The 16585-nt window shown below is 41.4% G+C and overlaps 1 protein-coding gene across 3 annotated transcripts; it reads left to right on the forward strand.

Annotated features, from left to right (window-relative positions):
• Positions 1-938: 938 nt before the first annotated feature.
• Positions 939-16333, forward strand: LOC125802261 (uncharacterized). Of its 3 annotated transcripts, none has more exons than XM_049479717.1 (5): positions 939-1090; positions 1185-1490; positions 2239-2556; positions 2710-2779; positions 16233-16333. In XM_049479717.1, the coding sequence occupies exons 1-5, from the start codon at positions 1045-1047 to the stop codon at positions 16249-16251; spliced, it is 759 nt and encodes a 252-aa protein (XP_049335674.1). In that variant the 5' UTR covers positions 939-1044; the 3' UTR covers positions 16252-16333. The 3 variants fall into 3 exon arrangements, with proteins under 3 accessions (XP_049335674.1, XP_049335664.1, XP_049335659.1); XM_049479707.1 differs by lacking the exon at positions 2710-2779 and adding an exon at positions 15968-16037; XM_049479702.1 differs by lacking the exon at positions 16233-16333 and adding an exon at positions 2973-3980.
• The last annotated feature ends 252 nt before the right edge of the window (positions 16334-16585 follow it).

Genomic DNA, 16585 nt, shown 5'->3' on the forward strand with positions numbered 1-16585 from the left:
CCATTCCGTATGTGTCACATTGTCTTTAATATTAAACTAAAACGTAGAAAATCAGTAAAAAAAACTAGAATATAGCAAGACATTGAATAGAAATGTATGTCCAAACTTTTCACTGGTAGTGGTATACTTAGACTTTACTGTACAACTCTCAGTGTAAGTCAAAAATACTTTAGTATAATTTTGGTTAGTGCATCACTGACAAGAACATAAAAAAGTAAACTGAAAGAATACTATGTTTTTAGTTTAGAATAAATATACTAATGGCATACTTAGAAAAGTCTTGTATGTGAGTGTTGTGTCTCACAATACATTGTGTTACTGTGTAAATCTTTGTTCTATTAATAAACCTTCTATAAATCATGCAGGATGTTTGGACCACTTGCTTAACCATCAGATGATTTCAGTGCAACACTTACATCATTGTAGACATTTCTGAAATATCTTGGCCACCTCTTTATTCTGAGCTGTGGGGAAACTCTTCACTGAACTCGTTTTTCGGTCTGCCTGTTACCAACCACAAACCTTTATAGCGACTGGACATCATTTGTTGTCTGATGTTTCCAAAATAGAGATATGACCAGTCCTGCCTACCAACAGAGCTGTAATCACTAAACTAAACTCAGACAGTCAAAAACACAAGTCAGCTATGGTCTCCTGTTAAATTCATCTCTTACATTATTGCAAACTGTAAAAAAGTATTGAGATTAAAATATCACTTTCATACTGTTGTCCCTGGAGTTATTTTGGTTAAAATGTAGCCTACTGCTCCAAATGATGGAGAACAATACAAAAATCTACAAATCTACATTTAAAGCTGATCCTCCCAGCAGTTTCCTTTATCTGATCTCTTTTAACTTGTATCTAATTTCACACTATTATTTCTGTAGTTAATGATGTAATGATGACGAGTGAAGTGACAGAGTGATTAGCAAAGGTTGTGAGAGATTATGTAAATGAAGAAATGATGCAGTGACTGTTGAGGCTTCCTGATATGAAAGAGAGACAAAGGCATCTGGTTGAGTGAGTGTTTTTGTGGTAGTGATAATGGAGTGTGTGTATCTTTTGCTGGTTGTGTTTCACTTCACTGCAGGTGAGAGCAGATATTTCACATCTTCATCCAGAGAAATGTGTGTTTTTATAATTTATATTCATGTTTGTGTGTGTATGTATGTGTGTGTGTGTAGGCTGCACTCTCTCAGGCCAGAGATACAGGGAGTTCACAGGACTTTCTGGTGGTTCAGTTCTGCTGCCCTGCTCCTGCTCTGACCTGCAGACGACCCCTCAGAGAATCAGCTGGAAGGCAAAGACAAGAACAGCAGATTTTACTGAAGTGATCACTGATGATCAGTACAGAGACAGAGTTCATCTGTTTAATAAAGATTCTCCTGCTAATCTCTCTCTGCTCATATCTGATCTGAGAGAAGAAGATGGTGGAGACTACATTTGTCAGACTGAGAAGGAAACCAGAATGTTCAGGCTATTAGTTAAAGGTAAAAAAATTGATACACCAAACTTTATGTTCTTTTTTTACTTTACTTTACTTTTATTTTAAGTATTCTAGATCTCAAAGAAACACATTTAGACCCTTTAAAGAATTACCAAACAAAAACACACAAAATACTGCAGTCAGTTAAACTAAGACCTGATTCTCTTTTGAATATATATATATATATATATATATATATATATATATATATATATATATATATATATATATATATATATATATATATTCTCAATGAACACATTATTAAGAACACACTACTAAAAATCAGACTGTAATTAGTGAGCTTAAGAAGGTGATTTTTTTTCATAACTGGTCCAATAACTAATTTCATGACAATAGCATGCAATGGTTGAAACATTAGAAACATTAGGCAGAAACATAAGTGTTTAAAAACCTGTTGGCACATGATCAAGTAAACATTTAAGTATTTATAACTTAATAAATAAGCAAATACTTTTCATTGGCTGAGCTAAAGTACTCTCCATGTGCTTCTGGACTATTAAGACATTCATCTGTATATATGGTTTTGAAATGACTACTAAAATCAGAAAGAACCAGAAAGAACAACAGTGATGTTTCCTTACTGTTACCAGTTATTTTAGAGACAGCGCTAAAAAGCCGCAACAACTAAGCGTACTTGTGTTTTGTGAATAGTTGCTGTTAAAAATAAAAGCAGTGACTGTGAATACTGAAAGCTGTGCTGATCTTAACTGTAAGATTTATTTCTGCAGGTTGTGATCTGGTAAATAGTGGAAAGATTGAGGAAGTGACGGGTTTCTCTGGAGAATCTGTATTGCTGCCCTGCTCCTGCACCAACCTTCACTTCAAACCCAGCACTGTTAGATGGGAGTTTAATCCAAGAAATTCTGGAACTGCTGATGAAGAAATCTACCCTAATCAGAATAAACAGCACAGAAACAGAGCTAGACTAACCAATCAGAACTCAAGAAACCTCACTCTACTCATATCAAACCTGACTGCAGAGGATCAGGGAGTCTACAGGTGTTCAGTACAGCATGATCATAAATATATCAGACTTTATATTAAAGGTAAAAATCGGTCAAAAAATCATTATTTTTATATTATTTGTGACCAGTGTCCTTGTTGATGATGGTTACAGAGAAAGTGTGTGTATGTGTGTGTGTGTGTGTGTGTGTGTGTGTGTGTGTTTGGTTGTGGCTTATTGTTACTTATCCTTACAGCGAGAGAAACTCCAAAACACCGTCCATCAGAAGAGCCTCCAGCTACAGGTGATACTGAAAAGGAGAGAATGTGAGTTGAGCGTCCTCACATTCAGAGTCCAGAATAACTAAAACATTTTACACACACTAAACAAGCCTTCATATGTACAACTAGTGATAATGAAGATGAAGAAGATCATTTCTAAATAAATCACCAACATTTAACAGATCATACACTCATCATATCTCATACTGAACCGCATGTGTGTGTGTGTTCTCTACAGGTGGTGTATTGAGCTTTAGGGACAAGGAAATCTGAAGAAGCAACACAATCTTTCTCTGATTCACATCTGAAGAAAGTTTCCACTGGTCTGTGTGTTTGTTGTGTAGCAGAATCAGATTCTTTTCTTTTCCAAATTGTAGCTTTTCCATCACATTGGTAAAGGTTAACGTCTCATCAGTCCATTATCAGTTCATGGGCTTGTCTCTGTACTTCATAGCAGATTCCAGCCTAGTCTTCCTATTCTTCTGGGTAATTAGTGGTTTTCATCTTCATGTGGATTTTATGGATTTCTGTTCATTAAGTCCTTTGTGAACAGTAGACTGTATTACCTTCATCCCTGCCCTCTGGAGGATGTTGCTAATGTTATCAACAGTTGTTTTAGGGTTTTTCTTTACAGCACTCCCGTCATCAACTGCTTTGGTTTTCCTTGAACTACCTGTTCAACAGCTGTTACTTAGTACACCAGTGGCGAGGGCTGTTTTAAGGCCCTTTTTTTAGGCCCCAAGCAAAATGGACCCCACCCTCTCTGACACCCTTGGACCACAGCAAAACAAAATATATAACAACCAACTTATAAAGAAATTTGTAGTGTTGCATAGTAACTATGAAGGAGGGCCCCATATTCAAAAATCTAAATAATGTCCAGTAAAAATATTTGTGATCATTTTATAACAATGTTACATATTGAAATTAACTATTAACAGTTTAGAGAAATTTACTGTACCTTCAGTGCAGTAATTTATCCAATGTAAATTATGGCTTACCACTGTTGTTTTATTTTTATTTATTTCTCTCCTTTCTTTTCTGGCTTCCTGAATGGTTAAATAACTGAGCTTAAACATTTAGTATTTTGCCGGCTGCAGGACTAATGACAATGGCTCACTGACAACTGTCATTAACTAGTAGAAGGGGGGCCCCAGATTCTTTCCTACATTGACCATCACAGAACTCACACATTTTATCGTTGTATTTAATTCAAACACAAGTCATTGTCTGGGGGACCCAGGCCATCTCGAAGCCCCAGATCAGTGTGCGGTCCTAGGGCATTGATTTGTTTGCTTGTCTTGTTGCAGCAGTTGTACTGGTCATAGCCAGTATTTGTGCAATATCTCTGATTTTCCATCTTTTCTCAGCTTCAAAATTGTCTATAGACATTTCTCTGGTTTTCATGTTGGTTACTTCTTTAACCATAAATGCACAGTCTGCACAGGCCAAACCCAATGTAAAACTGAGCGTAGACATTTAGCACTATTTTTTTTTAAATGTATCAGGACACACCTGGGCACCCAAACACAACTGCCAGTCACATGTTCCAATACGTTAGCTCCCAAGAAAACTGGGTGGATTCATACAAAGGGTGCTATCTGTTTATCTAACTGTATATCAGATTCAGATGTAAATACCTGCAAATAAAAGCTGAAATGTTGATCTTCTGTCTCATATTCATCTTTTAATATTGATCACAAATGTTTTCAGTTTACAGTAGAAATAAAGGGATTTGCATTACTGTTTTAATATGTTTTGAGGGGACTGTATATCTCCATGTTTAACCTGATCTCTGAGCAGAAGATCTGATCTGTTCATTAATGATCATCCAGTCTTTATATGAACTGTGAATAAACTCGTCAAAATGAGTTTCGTTTTACTGTCTTTCTACAGTCACTAGTGGATCTGATCTGATTTTCAGACAGCACAGTAGTGTGATCCTCATTTCTTAAATGGAAAACTACATTATAATAATAGTAGAGTAAATTTGATTTCACTGTCTGATCTCTAAAAACCTCTAAATCATTCCTTTATATAGTCTGAACACATTAATACTGAGACTGAGTCTGTGGCCCTATTTCTTTTAAGATTTAATGTGTATTATAGGAGAGTGTTTCCAATGTAATACCATCAGGGGGAGCCACAGTGCTGTAACCCTACTGTACTGCTGTGGGTCCCGCTGTGATAGACTTCTTTACACCAGTTTATACAATAATGAGCAATGTACAGTGGTATGAAAAAGTTTGGGCATCCTTGATCATTTTCAGGATTTTCCTTTATTGGTTGGTTGGATCAGCAATTTCAGTTAAATATATCATAAAGCAGATGAACACAGTGATATTTAACAAATGAAATTAAGTTTATAGATTTACAAAAAGTGTGCAATAATTATTTAAACAAAATTAGGCAGGTGCATAAATTTGGGCACCCTTGCCGTTTTATTAATTTTAATACTTTTAGCAATAATTATTGGAAAACAAAATTCATTTGGTAAGCTCATTGACCCTTGACCTACATACACAGGTGAATCCAATTATGAGAAAGGGTTAAGTGGTCAAGTTTTTCTCCTCTTTGTATCTTCTCTGAAGAGTGGCAACATGGGAGTCTCAAAACAACAACTCTCAAATGACCTGAAAACAAAGATTGTTCAACATCATGGTTTAGAGGAAGGATACAAAAAGCTCTCTCAGAGATTTCAGCTGATCAGTTTCCACTGTGACGAACAGAGTGAGGAAATGGAAGATCACAGACACAGTTCTAGTTAAGACCTGAAGTGACAGAACAAGAAAAATCTCAGATAATCAGAGGGGAAGGATGGTGAGAACAGTCGTAGTCAACCCAAAGATCAGCTCCAAAGACCTCCATCATCATCTTACTGCAGATGGAGTCACTGTCCATCATTCAGACATTCAGCGCACTTTGCACAAGGAGAGGCTGTATGGAAGAGTTAAGGCAGAAGAAGCCTTTTCTGAGCACACGCCACAAACAGAGTCGCTTGAGGTATGCTAAAGTACATCTGAACAAGTCCACTTTATTTTGGAATAAGGTTTTGTGGATTGATGAAACTAAAATTGAGTTATTTTGAGGGCGGTATGCATGGCGGAAAAATAACACAGCCTTCCAAAATAAACACTTTACTGATCTTCACAGGAAAAATTGGTGGTGGTTATGCTGTGGGGCCGTGAGACCGGTGCAGATACTGGAATCTTGTTAAAGTTGAGGTTCTCATGGATTTCAGTCAATATCAGCAGATTCTTCAGAACAATGTTCAAGAATCAGTGAGAAAGTTGCGCTGGGGCTGGATACCTTAACAAGAGAACGACCCTAAACTCTGCTCAAAATCTACTAAAGCATTCATGCAGAGGAACAAGTACAATGTTCTGGAATGATCATCTCAGTCCTCAGACCTGAATATTATTATAAATCTGTGGTATGATTTAAAGCGGTTTGTTCATGCTCAGAAACCATCAATCCTGACTGAACTGGAAATGTTTGGTAAAGATGAATGGTCCAAAATCTCTTCAACCAGAAGCCAGACTCTGATTGGAAGCTATGGGAAACGTTTAGAGGCTGTTATTTCTGCAAAAGGAGGAGCTACTAAATATTGATGTAATTTTTCTGTTGGGTTGCCCAAATTTATGCACTTTCTGTACATCCTATTAACTTCATTTCACTTCTCAAATATCACTAAATATCAAATTAAATTTCAGTATGTAACTGAAATTGCTGATCTGAACAACCATTGATTTTATAAAGGAATTATCAGAAATTATCAGGGGTGCCGAAACCTTTTCTTACCACTGTAAGAAGGCTTTGTGGTAAATGTTTCAATACTACCCTTTCTGTGAAGCAACGCACTTCCCTAACTGCTGGCGTGATGATCTGTTCCTGTTGAGGTTTCCTGAGAACCAGTATAAAAGAGAGACACAGACAGTGCATGTGTGTGCGTTTGAGGGACGGTAGTGTGTGTTTGTGTGAGTGTTTTTGTGGTAGTGATAATGGAGTGTGTGTATCTTTTGCTGGTTGTGTTTCACTTCACTGCAGGTGAGAGCAGATATTTCACATCTTCATCCAGAGAAATGTGTGTTTTTATAATTTATATTCATGTTTGTGTGTGTATGTATGTGTGTGTGTGTAGGCTGCACTCTCTCAGGCCAGAGATACAGGGAGTTCACAGGACTTTCTGGTGGTTCAGTTCTCTTCTACACTCTCAATGCTTTCCTAAAAAAAATAATTTTAATAACAAATGTAATGATTTTAATGCCCCTTTTTACTTTGCTAGACAACAGTACAGGCTAAAAGAATAGAAAACAAACATTATATAGATGTTTAATGTAAGTTTAATCCAAGCATACATATTAAAGCATAACTTTGAATTAATGTGCACATACAGCTCTGGAACAAAACACTGAAAAATGATGTGTTTCTTTGATTTTACCAAATTGAAAACCTCTTGAATATAATCAAGAGAAAGGTGGAAGATCACAAGCCATCAAACCAAGCTGAACTGCTTAAATCTTTGCACCAGGAGTGGCATAAAATTATCCAAAAGCAGTGTGTAAGACTGGTGGAGGAGAACATGCCAAGATGCATGAAAACAGCGATTAAAAACCAGGTTTATTCCACCAAATATTGATTTCTGAACTCTTATTTGTACTTTATGAATATGAACTTGTTTTCTTTGCATTATTTGAGGTCTGAAAGCTCTGCAACTTTTTTTATTTCGGCCATTTCTCATTTCTGCAAATAAATGTTTTTTGGAATGTGGGAGAAATGTTATCTGTAGTTTATAGAATAAAACAACAATGTTCATTTTACTCAAACATATATCTAAAAATAACAAAATCAGAGAAACTGATTCAGAAACTAAAGTCTCTTACTTTTTTCCAGAGCTGTATGAATCAATTCTGAAATTAGAGATCAGGGTTTTTTAATGCATTAGAGATAGAAAAATAAATGCTAATTCAACATTTATTTGCTATCTGTAAAGGTTTTACCCAGCACACCCCAAAGATGCTTTTGGGTTTGTATAAAAATGATGTCTCATGTTGAATCACTCTTTCATAGTATGAGCCTGATGTATCCTGAATCACTCATGCAGTAATTATCCAGTGGAAGACTTTTATCTATTTGTTTACTGATATTCAGGTGGTGACCTTTTTTGTCCAGACAGTGTATTTAATTAATATTAAAGTGACTGAAGCTCACAGGTTGCTCAAGCTTAGTTAAATCCATCAGTAAAAACTGAAAGAAATCTGGCACATAAATGTAAATGTGAAAATCTGCCTAGAGCAGACCATGCTCACAAACTTTGACTACTCTGAAGCAGCTGAAAAGGGAGATACTCTTCATACAACAACTGATACAGCTGACAGCTGGCTGCATCAGTTTAACCCCTTTAGAGTAGTCACAGGTGTCTTGGTGAACTACCTCACTCGTTACCTTCTTACACAGTAACTCAGTTTGGGGGAGTGAAGAGTGCAGAAAGAAATGAGAGAGAGAGAGAGAGAGAGAGAGAGAGAGAGAGAGAGAGATTGATTGGATATAAATCCAAGCTGAAATACTTAATGAAGGCTATTATTTGGGGGTAGGTACACAGCTACTGTGGCATTACTTTTTCTAATTTTATTGATGAACAAAAAATTTGATATCAGACTGTAATAAGTGAGCTCAAGAGGGTGAAGAGATTTTTTTTGATAACTGGTTAGATGGATATACATGTTTATTTATCCAGTGCTCTGGGATGCTCTGGCATCCCTCTCCCTGGGCTGCCACCTTATCGTGGTGGAGGGGTTTGAGTGTCTCAAGGATCCTAGGAGCTATGTTGTCAGGGGCTTCATGCCCCCGGTAGGGACACCCAAGGCAAACAGGTCCTAGGTGAGGGACCAGACGAAGTGCAGCCCAAACGACCCCAATGAAGAGATACAACATTGGATTAAGTGTTCCCTCGCCCGGACGCGGGTCACCGGGGCCCCACTCTGGAGCCAGGCCTGGAGGTGGGGCACGCTGGCGAGCGCCTGGTGGCCGGGCTTTTGCCCATGGAGCTCGGCCGGGCATAGCCCGAAGAGGAGACAGGGGCCCCCCTTCCCATGGGCTCACCACCTGTGGGAGGGGCCAAAGGGGTCGGGTGCAGTGTGATTTGGGTGGCGGCCGAAGGCATGGACCCTGGCGATCTGATCCTCGGCTGCAGAAGTTGGCTCTTGGGACGTGGAATGTCACCTCTCTGGAGGGGAAGGAGCCGGAGTTGGTGTGCGAGTTAGAGAGGTTCCGGCTAGAAATAGTCGGGCTCACCTCGATGCACGGCTCTGGCTCTGGAACCAGTCTCCTTGAGAGGGGTTGGACACTCTTTCACTCTGGAGTTGCCCCGGGAGAGAGGCGCCGAGCTGGGGTTGGCATACTTGTTGCCCCCCATCTCGGGGCCTGTACGTTGGGGTTCACCGCAGTGAACGAGAGGGTAGCCTCCCTTCGCCTACGGGTGGGGGGACGGGTCCTGACTGTTGTTTGTGCCTATGCACCGAACAGCAGTTCAGGCTACCCACCCCTTTTGGAGTCTTTGGAGGGGGTGTTGGAGAGCACCCCTCTAGGGGACTCCCTTGTTCTGCTGGGGGACTTCAACGCTCACGTGGGTAATGACAGTGAGACCTGGAGAGGTGTGGTTTGGAGAAATGGCCCTCCCGATCATAACCCGAGTGGTGTTTTGTTATTGGACTTCTGTGCTCGTCATGGATTGTCCATAACCAACACCATGTTCAAGCATAAGGGTGCCCATATGTGCACTTGGCACCAGGACACCCTAGGCCGCAGTTCAATGATAGACTTTGTTGTCGTGTCATCTGATCTGCGGCCGCATGTCTTGGACACTCGGGTGAAGAGGGGAGCGGAGCTCTCCACTGACCACTACCTGGTGGTGAGTTGGCTCCGATGGTGGGGAAGGATGCCGGTCAGACCTGGCAGACCTAAACGAATTGTGAGGGTCTGCTGGGAACGGTTGGCAGAGTCTCCTGTCAGACGGAGTTTCAACTCCCACCTCCGGGAGAGCTTCAAACACGTTCCGGGGGAGGTTGGGGATATTGAGTCCGAGTGGGCCGTGTTCCGCACCTCCATTGCTGAAGCGGCCTACCTGAGCTGTGGCCGCAAGGTTGTCGGTGCCTGTCGTGGCGGCAATCCTCGAACCCGCTGGTGGACACCGGCGGTGAGGGATGCTGTCAGGCTGAAGAAGGAGTCCTATCGGGCCTTTCTGGCCCGTGGGACTCCGGAAGCAGCTGACGGTTACCGGCAGTCCAAGCGGCATGCGGCACGGGTGGTTGCTGAGGCAAAAACTCGGGCGTGGGAGGAGTTTGGAGAGGCCATGGAAAATGACTTCCGTACGGCTTCGAGGCGATTCTGGTCCACCATACGGCGTCTCAGGGGGGGGAAGCAGTATCCCACAAACACTATTTATAGTGGGTGTGGTGTGCTGTTGACCTCAACTCGGGACGTTGTGGGCCGGTGGGCAGAGTACTTCGAAGACCTCCTCAATCCCACCAGCACGCCTTCCATTGAGGAAGCAGAGCCGGGGGACCTTGGGGTGGGCTCTCCAATTTTGGATGCTGAGGTCACCGAGGTGGTTAAAAAGCTGGATGAGATCCGCCCGGAGTTCCTTAAGGCTCTGGATGTTGTAGGGTTGTGTTGGTTAACGCGACTCTGCAACATTGCGTGGACATTGAGGGCAGTTTCTGTGGATTGGCAGACCGGGGTGGTTGTCCCCTTATTCAAAAAGGGGGACAGGAGAGTGTGTTCCAACTACAGGGGAATCACACTCTTAAGCCTCCCTGGTAAGGTCTATTCGGGGGTCCTGGAGAGGAGGGTTCGTCGGATAGTCGAACCTCGGATACAGGAGGAGCAGTGTGGTTTTCATCCTGGCCGTGGAACACTGGATCAGCTCTATACCCTCAGCAGGGTCTTGGAGGGGTCATGGGAGTTCGCCCAACCAGTCTACATGTGTTTTGTGGACTTGGAGAAGGCGTTCGATCGTGTCCCTCGGGGAGTCTTGTGGGGGGTACTCCGGGAGTATGGGGTACCGGGCCCTTTGATACGGGCTGTCAGGTCCCTGTATGACCGGTGTCAGTGCTTGGTCCGCATTGCCGGCAGTAAGTCGGACTCGTTTCCAGTGAGGGTTGGACTCCGCCAAGGTTGCCCTCTGTCACCGATTCTGTTCATAACTTTTATGGATAGAATTTCTAGGCGCAGCCAAGGTGTTGAGGGGATCCGTTTTGGTGGCCTTGGGATAGCATCTCTGCTTTTTGCAGATGATGTGGTCCTATTGGCTTCATCAGCTCGTGATCTACAACTCGCACTGGAGCAGTTCGCAGCCGAGTGTGAAATGGCCGGGATGAGAATCAGCGCCTCCAAGTCCGAGGCCATGGTCCTGAGCCGGAAAAGGGTAGAATGCCTTCTCTGGGTTGGGGAGGAGGTCCTGCCTCAAGTGGAGGAGTTTAAGTATCTTGGGGTCTTGTTCACGAATGAGGGAAAGATGGAGCGGGAGATCGACAGACGGATCGGTGCTGCGTCAGCAGTCATGCGGGCGCTGTACAGGTCCGTCGTGGTGAAGAGAGAGCTGAGCCAAAAAGCAAAGCTCTCGGTTTACCAGTCGATCTACGTTCCTACCCTCATCTATGGTCATGAGCTTTGGGTCATGACCGAAAGAACGAGATCACGGATACAAGCGGCCGAAATGAGTTTCCTCCGCAGGGTGTCTGGGCTCTCCCTTAGAGATAGGGTGAGAAGCTCAGTCATCCGGGAGGGACTCAGAGTAGAGCCGCTGCTTCTCCACATCGAGAGGAGCCAGTTGAGGTGGCTTGGGCATCTTTTTTTTTTTTTTTTTTTTTTCTTTATTTAACCAGGCAGATCATTAAGAACAAGTTCTTATTTACAGTGATGGCCTGACATAAAACACAAATAAGTAACACTTAAAAAAAAAACAACAAACAAAAACATAAAAACAGGATAAGAAAAAACATTAAAAACCATTAAATCAGCAGGCCTAGGTATAGAGGCAGGAAACTAAACTGAAGGATTAGATGGAGGGGAAACATTTGCAGGGATCCGTGAGATGGTGGGAAATAAAACGTTTGAAGGCTGGGACGGAGATAAAAGTAACCAGTTTGAGGTGAGTTTGTAGTGCATTCCAGTCTGTGGCAGCAGCTGACTGGAATGATGCACGGCCAAGTATAGATCTGGTTTGAGGAATTGTTAGCAAAATACGAAGAGAGGACCGAGTGTTATACATGGTAGGTAAACGGTGCAATAGACGAGACAAATAAGGGGGTGTCTGATTAAGAATGGTCTTATAGATAAGAGTGAGCCAGTGAATATGACGACGAGTATGAAGCGATGGCCAATTTACCAGAGAGTAAAGACTGCAATGATGAGTATGTAGGGGGGCATTTATAGCAAAACGAATGGCAGAATGATAGAGTGTGTCCAGTTTAGCAAGAGTGCCTTTAGAGGCAGTTCTATAGATAGTATCTCCAAAATCAAGTGTGGGAAGAATAGTCATTTTTATAAGCGTGAGTTTAGAAGAGAAAGTAAAAGCGTGACGGTGGCGGTAAAGGAAACCAAGTTTGGCCCGCACCTTGGACTGTAACTGAGAGATGTGATGTGAGAAACACAATGTAGAGTCTAGCCAAATACCCAGGTATTTGTAGGTAGAGACTTCCTCCAAAATTTCCCCCTCACAGGTTGATCTGATTAGGATGCCTCCTGGACGCCTCCCTGGTGAGGTGTTTCGGGCACGTCCCACCGGGAGGAGGCCCAGGGGAAGACCCAGGACACGCTGGAGGGACTATGTCTCTCGGCTGGCCTGGGAACGCCTTGGAATTCCCCCGGACGAGCTGGCCCAAGTGGCTGGGGAGAGGGAAGTCTGGGTTTCCCTGCTTAGGCTGCTGCCCCCGCGACCCGACCCTGGATAAGCGGAGGAAAATGGATGGATGGATGGATGGATGCTCTGCGATTACTTGATTATAACATAAAATAGGTGGCAAGATTTGTTCAAATACTGTCTGGTACAGGAGTCAGTATAAAGAAAGACATTTTTGATTAACTAATTAACAAAGCAAATCCTTTCATTAACTGGGATAAAATACTCTAAGCGTGCCTTTAGAATAGTGTGGCATCATCTAGAAAAACAGTAGCTTGGACAGAATTAAATCTGCTTTAAAATTTAACTAGCATTTTAATCTTAAAAATGTGTTTAAATCTTTAGTAAAAAATCTGAAAGGATAACAACAAGAGTTGTTTCTTTATTGCTACCAGTTAGTCTCTGAATGAAAGACTTAAGAACTGAGTGTCAGGATAGGCTTTACTTGTATTTAGTGAATTGTTGCTGCCTCTGTTGCTGTTTTTGCAGGTTGTAATCTGGTGAAGAGTGGGGAGGATTTGGAGGAAGTGACGGGTTTCTCTGGAGAATCTGTATTGCTGCCCTGCTCCTGCACCAACCTTCACTCTAAACCCAGCACTGTTACATGGAAGTTTACGTCAAGGGAATCTTCTGCTGATGAAGAAATCTACCCTAATCAGAATAACCAGCACAGAAACAGAGTTAGACTGACCAATCAAAACTCAGGAAACCTTACTTTACTCATATCAGACCTGACTGCAAAGGATCATGGAGTCTACAGGTGTTCAGTACAGCATGGCCACAAATATATCAGACTTTATATTAAAGGTAAAACTAATTATTTCCTCTAAAAAGTGAGAATCACTGTGTTTAGTGTTAAAACAGACAGAAAGAGTTCATATTAATAGTGTGTGTGTGCGTGCGTGTGTGTGTGTATGTGTGCGCATGTGTTTGGTTATTTATTTTTGCAGTACGAGAAACTACAGTCGCTCCACCAAGGCCACACTACACAACCACACCAGTTCAAACAACAGGTAAAATTAACATCAGAAATGAAAGAAGTATGAAATGAATAGTGATGACAAATTTGTGCAGGAAATAGCAAGAGCCTTTAGACCAGAGGTGTCCAAACTACGGCCCGTGGGCCATTTGCGGCCCGTTTCCTTTTTTGGAGCGGCCCGCGAGGTATTTTTAGAAATAAAATGAAAGTTGGCCCGCTGTTAAGCAGGTTTTTGTAATGTGAGATTCAAAGTTTAAACGCTAGGTGTCAGAAACGGGCCAAAGAGTCGGAGAGGGAACCCATTTCTAGCGCAAAAATGGGGCAAAGAATCTAAAAGCGGAGAGGGTGCGCATTTCTAGCGCAGAAAAACGGGCCAAAGAGTCTAAAAGCGGAGAGGGTGTGCATTTCTAGCGCAGAAAAACGGGCCAAAGAGTCTAAAAGCAGAGAGGGTGCGCATTTCTAGCGCAGAAAAACTGGGCAAAGAGTCTAAAAGCAGAGAGGGTGCGCATTTCTAGCGCAGAAAAACAGGCCAAAGAGTCTAAAAGCGGAAAAACGGGGCAAAGAGTCTAAAAGCAGGGAGGGTGTGCATTTCTAGCGCAGAAAAACGGGCCAAAGAGTCTGAAAGTTGCCGTAATTAAGGAGTTTTATATTAAGAGTTAGGGTTAGTTTTCTCAGCATCTTGAAGGAGTTCATGGAGATGCTGAACAATAGTTGCTGCTTTTCCATCATGCTGTAAAGCTCCAGCTCATCCCAAATCACCATCTCAGTGGAGTTTAGGTCAGGGGAATGTGGAGGTCAAACACTATATTGTTTACTACGTAATTCCATTCCGTATGTGTCACATTGTCTTTAATATTAAACTAAAACGTAGAAAATCAGTAAAAAAAACTAGAATATAGCAAGACATTGAATAGAAATGTATGTCCAAACTTTTCACTGGTAGTGGTATACTTAGACTTTACTGTACAACTCTCAGTGTAAGTCAAAAATACTTTAGTATAATTTTGGTTAGTGCATCACTGACAAGAACATAAAAAAGTAAACTGAAAGAATACTATGTTTTTAGTTTAGAATAAATATACTAATGGCATACTTAGAAAAGTCTTGTATGTGAGTGTTGTGTCTCACAATACATTGTGTTACTGTGTAAATCTTTGTTCTATTAATAAACCTTCTATAAATCATGCAGGATGTTTGGACCACTTGCTTAACCATCAGATGATTTCAGTGCAACACTTACATCATTGTAGACATTTCTGAAATATCTTGGCCACCTCTTTATTCTGAGCTGTGGGGAGACGCTTCACTGAACTCGTTTTTCGGTCTGCCTGTCACCAACCACAAACCTTTATAGCAACTGGACATCATTTGTTATCTGATGTTTCCAAAATAGAGATATGACCAGTCCTGCCTACCAACAGAGCTGTAATCACTAAACTAAACTCAGACAGTCAAAAACACAAGTCAGCTATGGTCTCCTGTTAAATTCATCTCTTACATTATTGCAAACTGTAAAAAAGTATTGAGATTAAAATATCACTTTCATACTGTTGTCCCTGGAGTTATTTTGGTTAAAATGTAGCCTACTGCTCCAAATGACGGAGAACAATACAAAAATCTACAAATCTACATTTAAAGCTGATCCTCCCAGCAGTTTCCTTTATCTGATCTCTTTTAGCTTGTATCTAATTTCACACTATTATTTCTGTAGTTAATGATGTAATGATGACGAGTGAAGTGACAGAGTGATTAGCAAAGGTTGTGAGAGATTATGTAAATGAAGAAATGATGCAGTGACTGTTGAGGCTTCCTGATATGAAAGAGAGACAAAGGCATCTGGTTGGGTGAGTGTTTTTGTGGTAGTGATAATGGAGTGTGTGTATCTTTTGCTGGTTGTGTTTCACTTCACTGCAGGTGAGAGCAGATATTTCACATCTTCATCCAGAGAAATGTGTGTTTTTATAATTTATATTCATGTTTGTGTGTGTATGTATGTGTGTGTGTAGGCTGCACTCTCTCAGGCCAGATATCTACCCTAATCAGAATAAACAGCACAGAAACAGAGCTAGACTAACCAATCAGAACTCAAGAAACCTCACTCTACTCATATCAAACCTGACTGCAGAGGATCAGGGAGTCTACAGGTGTTCAGTACAGCATGATCAAAAATATATCAGACTTTATATTAAAGGTAAAAAACGGTCAAAAAATTTGGAATCATTATTTTTATATTATTTGTGACCAGTGTCCTTGCTGATGATGGTTACAGAGAAAGTGTGTGTATGTGTGTGTGTGTGTGTGTGTGTGTGTGTGTTTGTGTTTGGTTGTGGCTTATTGTTACTTATCCTTACAGCGAGAGAAACTCCAAAACACCGTCCATCAGAAGAGCCTCCAGCTACAGGTGATACTGAAAAGGAGAGAATGTGAGTTGAGCGTCCTCACATTCAGAGTCCAGAATAACTAAAACATTTTACACACACTAAACAAGCCTTCATATGTACAACTAGTGATAATGAAGATGAAGAAGATCATTTCTAAATAAATCACCAACATTTAACAGATCATACACTCATCATATCTCATACTGAACCGCATGTGTGTGTGTGTGTTCTCTACAGGTGGTGTATTGAGCTTTAGGGACAAGGAAATCTGAAGAAGCAACACAATCTTTCTCTGATTCACATCTGAAGAAAGTTTCCACTGGTCTGTGTGTTTGTTGTGTAACAGAATCAGATTCTTTTCTTTTCCAAATTGTAGCTTTTCCATCACATTGGTAAAGGTTAACGTCTCATCAGTCCATTATCAGTTCATGGGCTTGTCTCTGTACTTCATAGCAGATTCCAGCCTAGTCTTCCTATTCTTCTGGGTAATTAGTGGTTTTCATCTTCATGTGGATTTTATGGATTTCTGTTCATTAAGTCCTTTGTGAACAGTAGACTGTATTACCTTCATCCCTGCCCTCTGGAGGATG

Source organism: Astyanax mexicanus, chromosome 1, assembly GCF_023375975.1.
Source record: "Astyanax mexicanus isolate ESR-SI-001 chromosome 1, AstMex3_surface, whole genome shotgun sequence".
NCBI lineage: Eukaryota > Metazoa > Chordata > Actinopteri > Characiformes > Acestrorhamphidae > Astyanax > Astyanax mexicanus.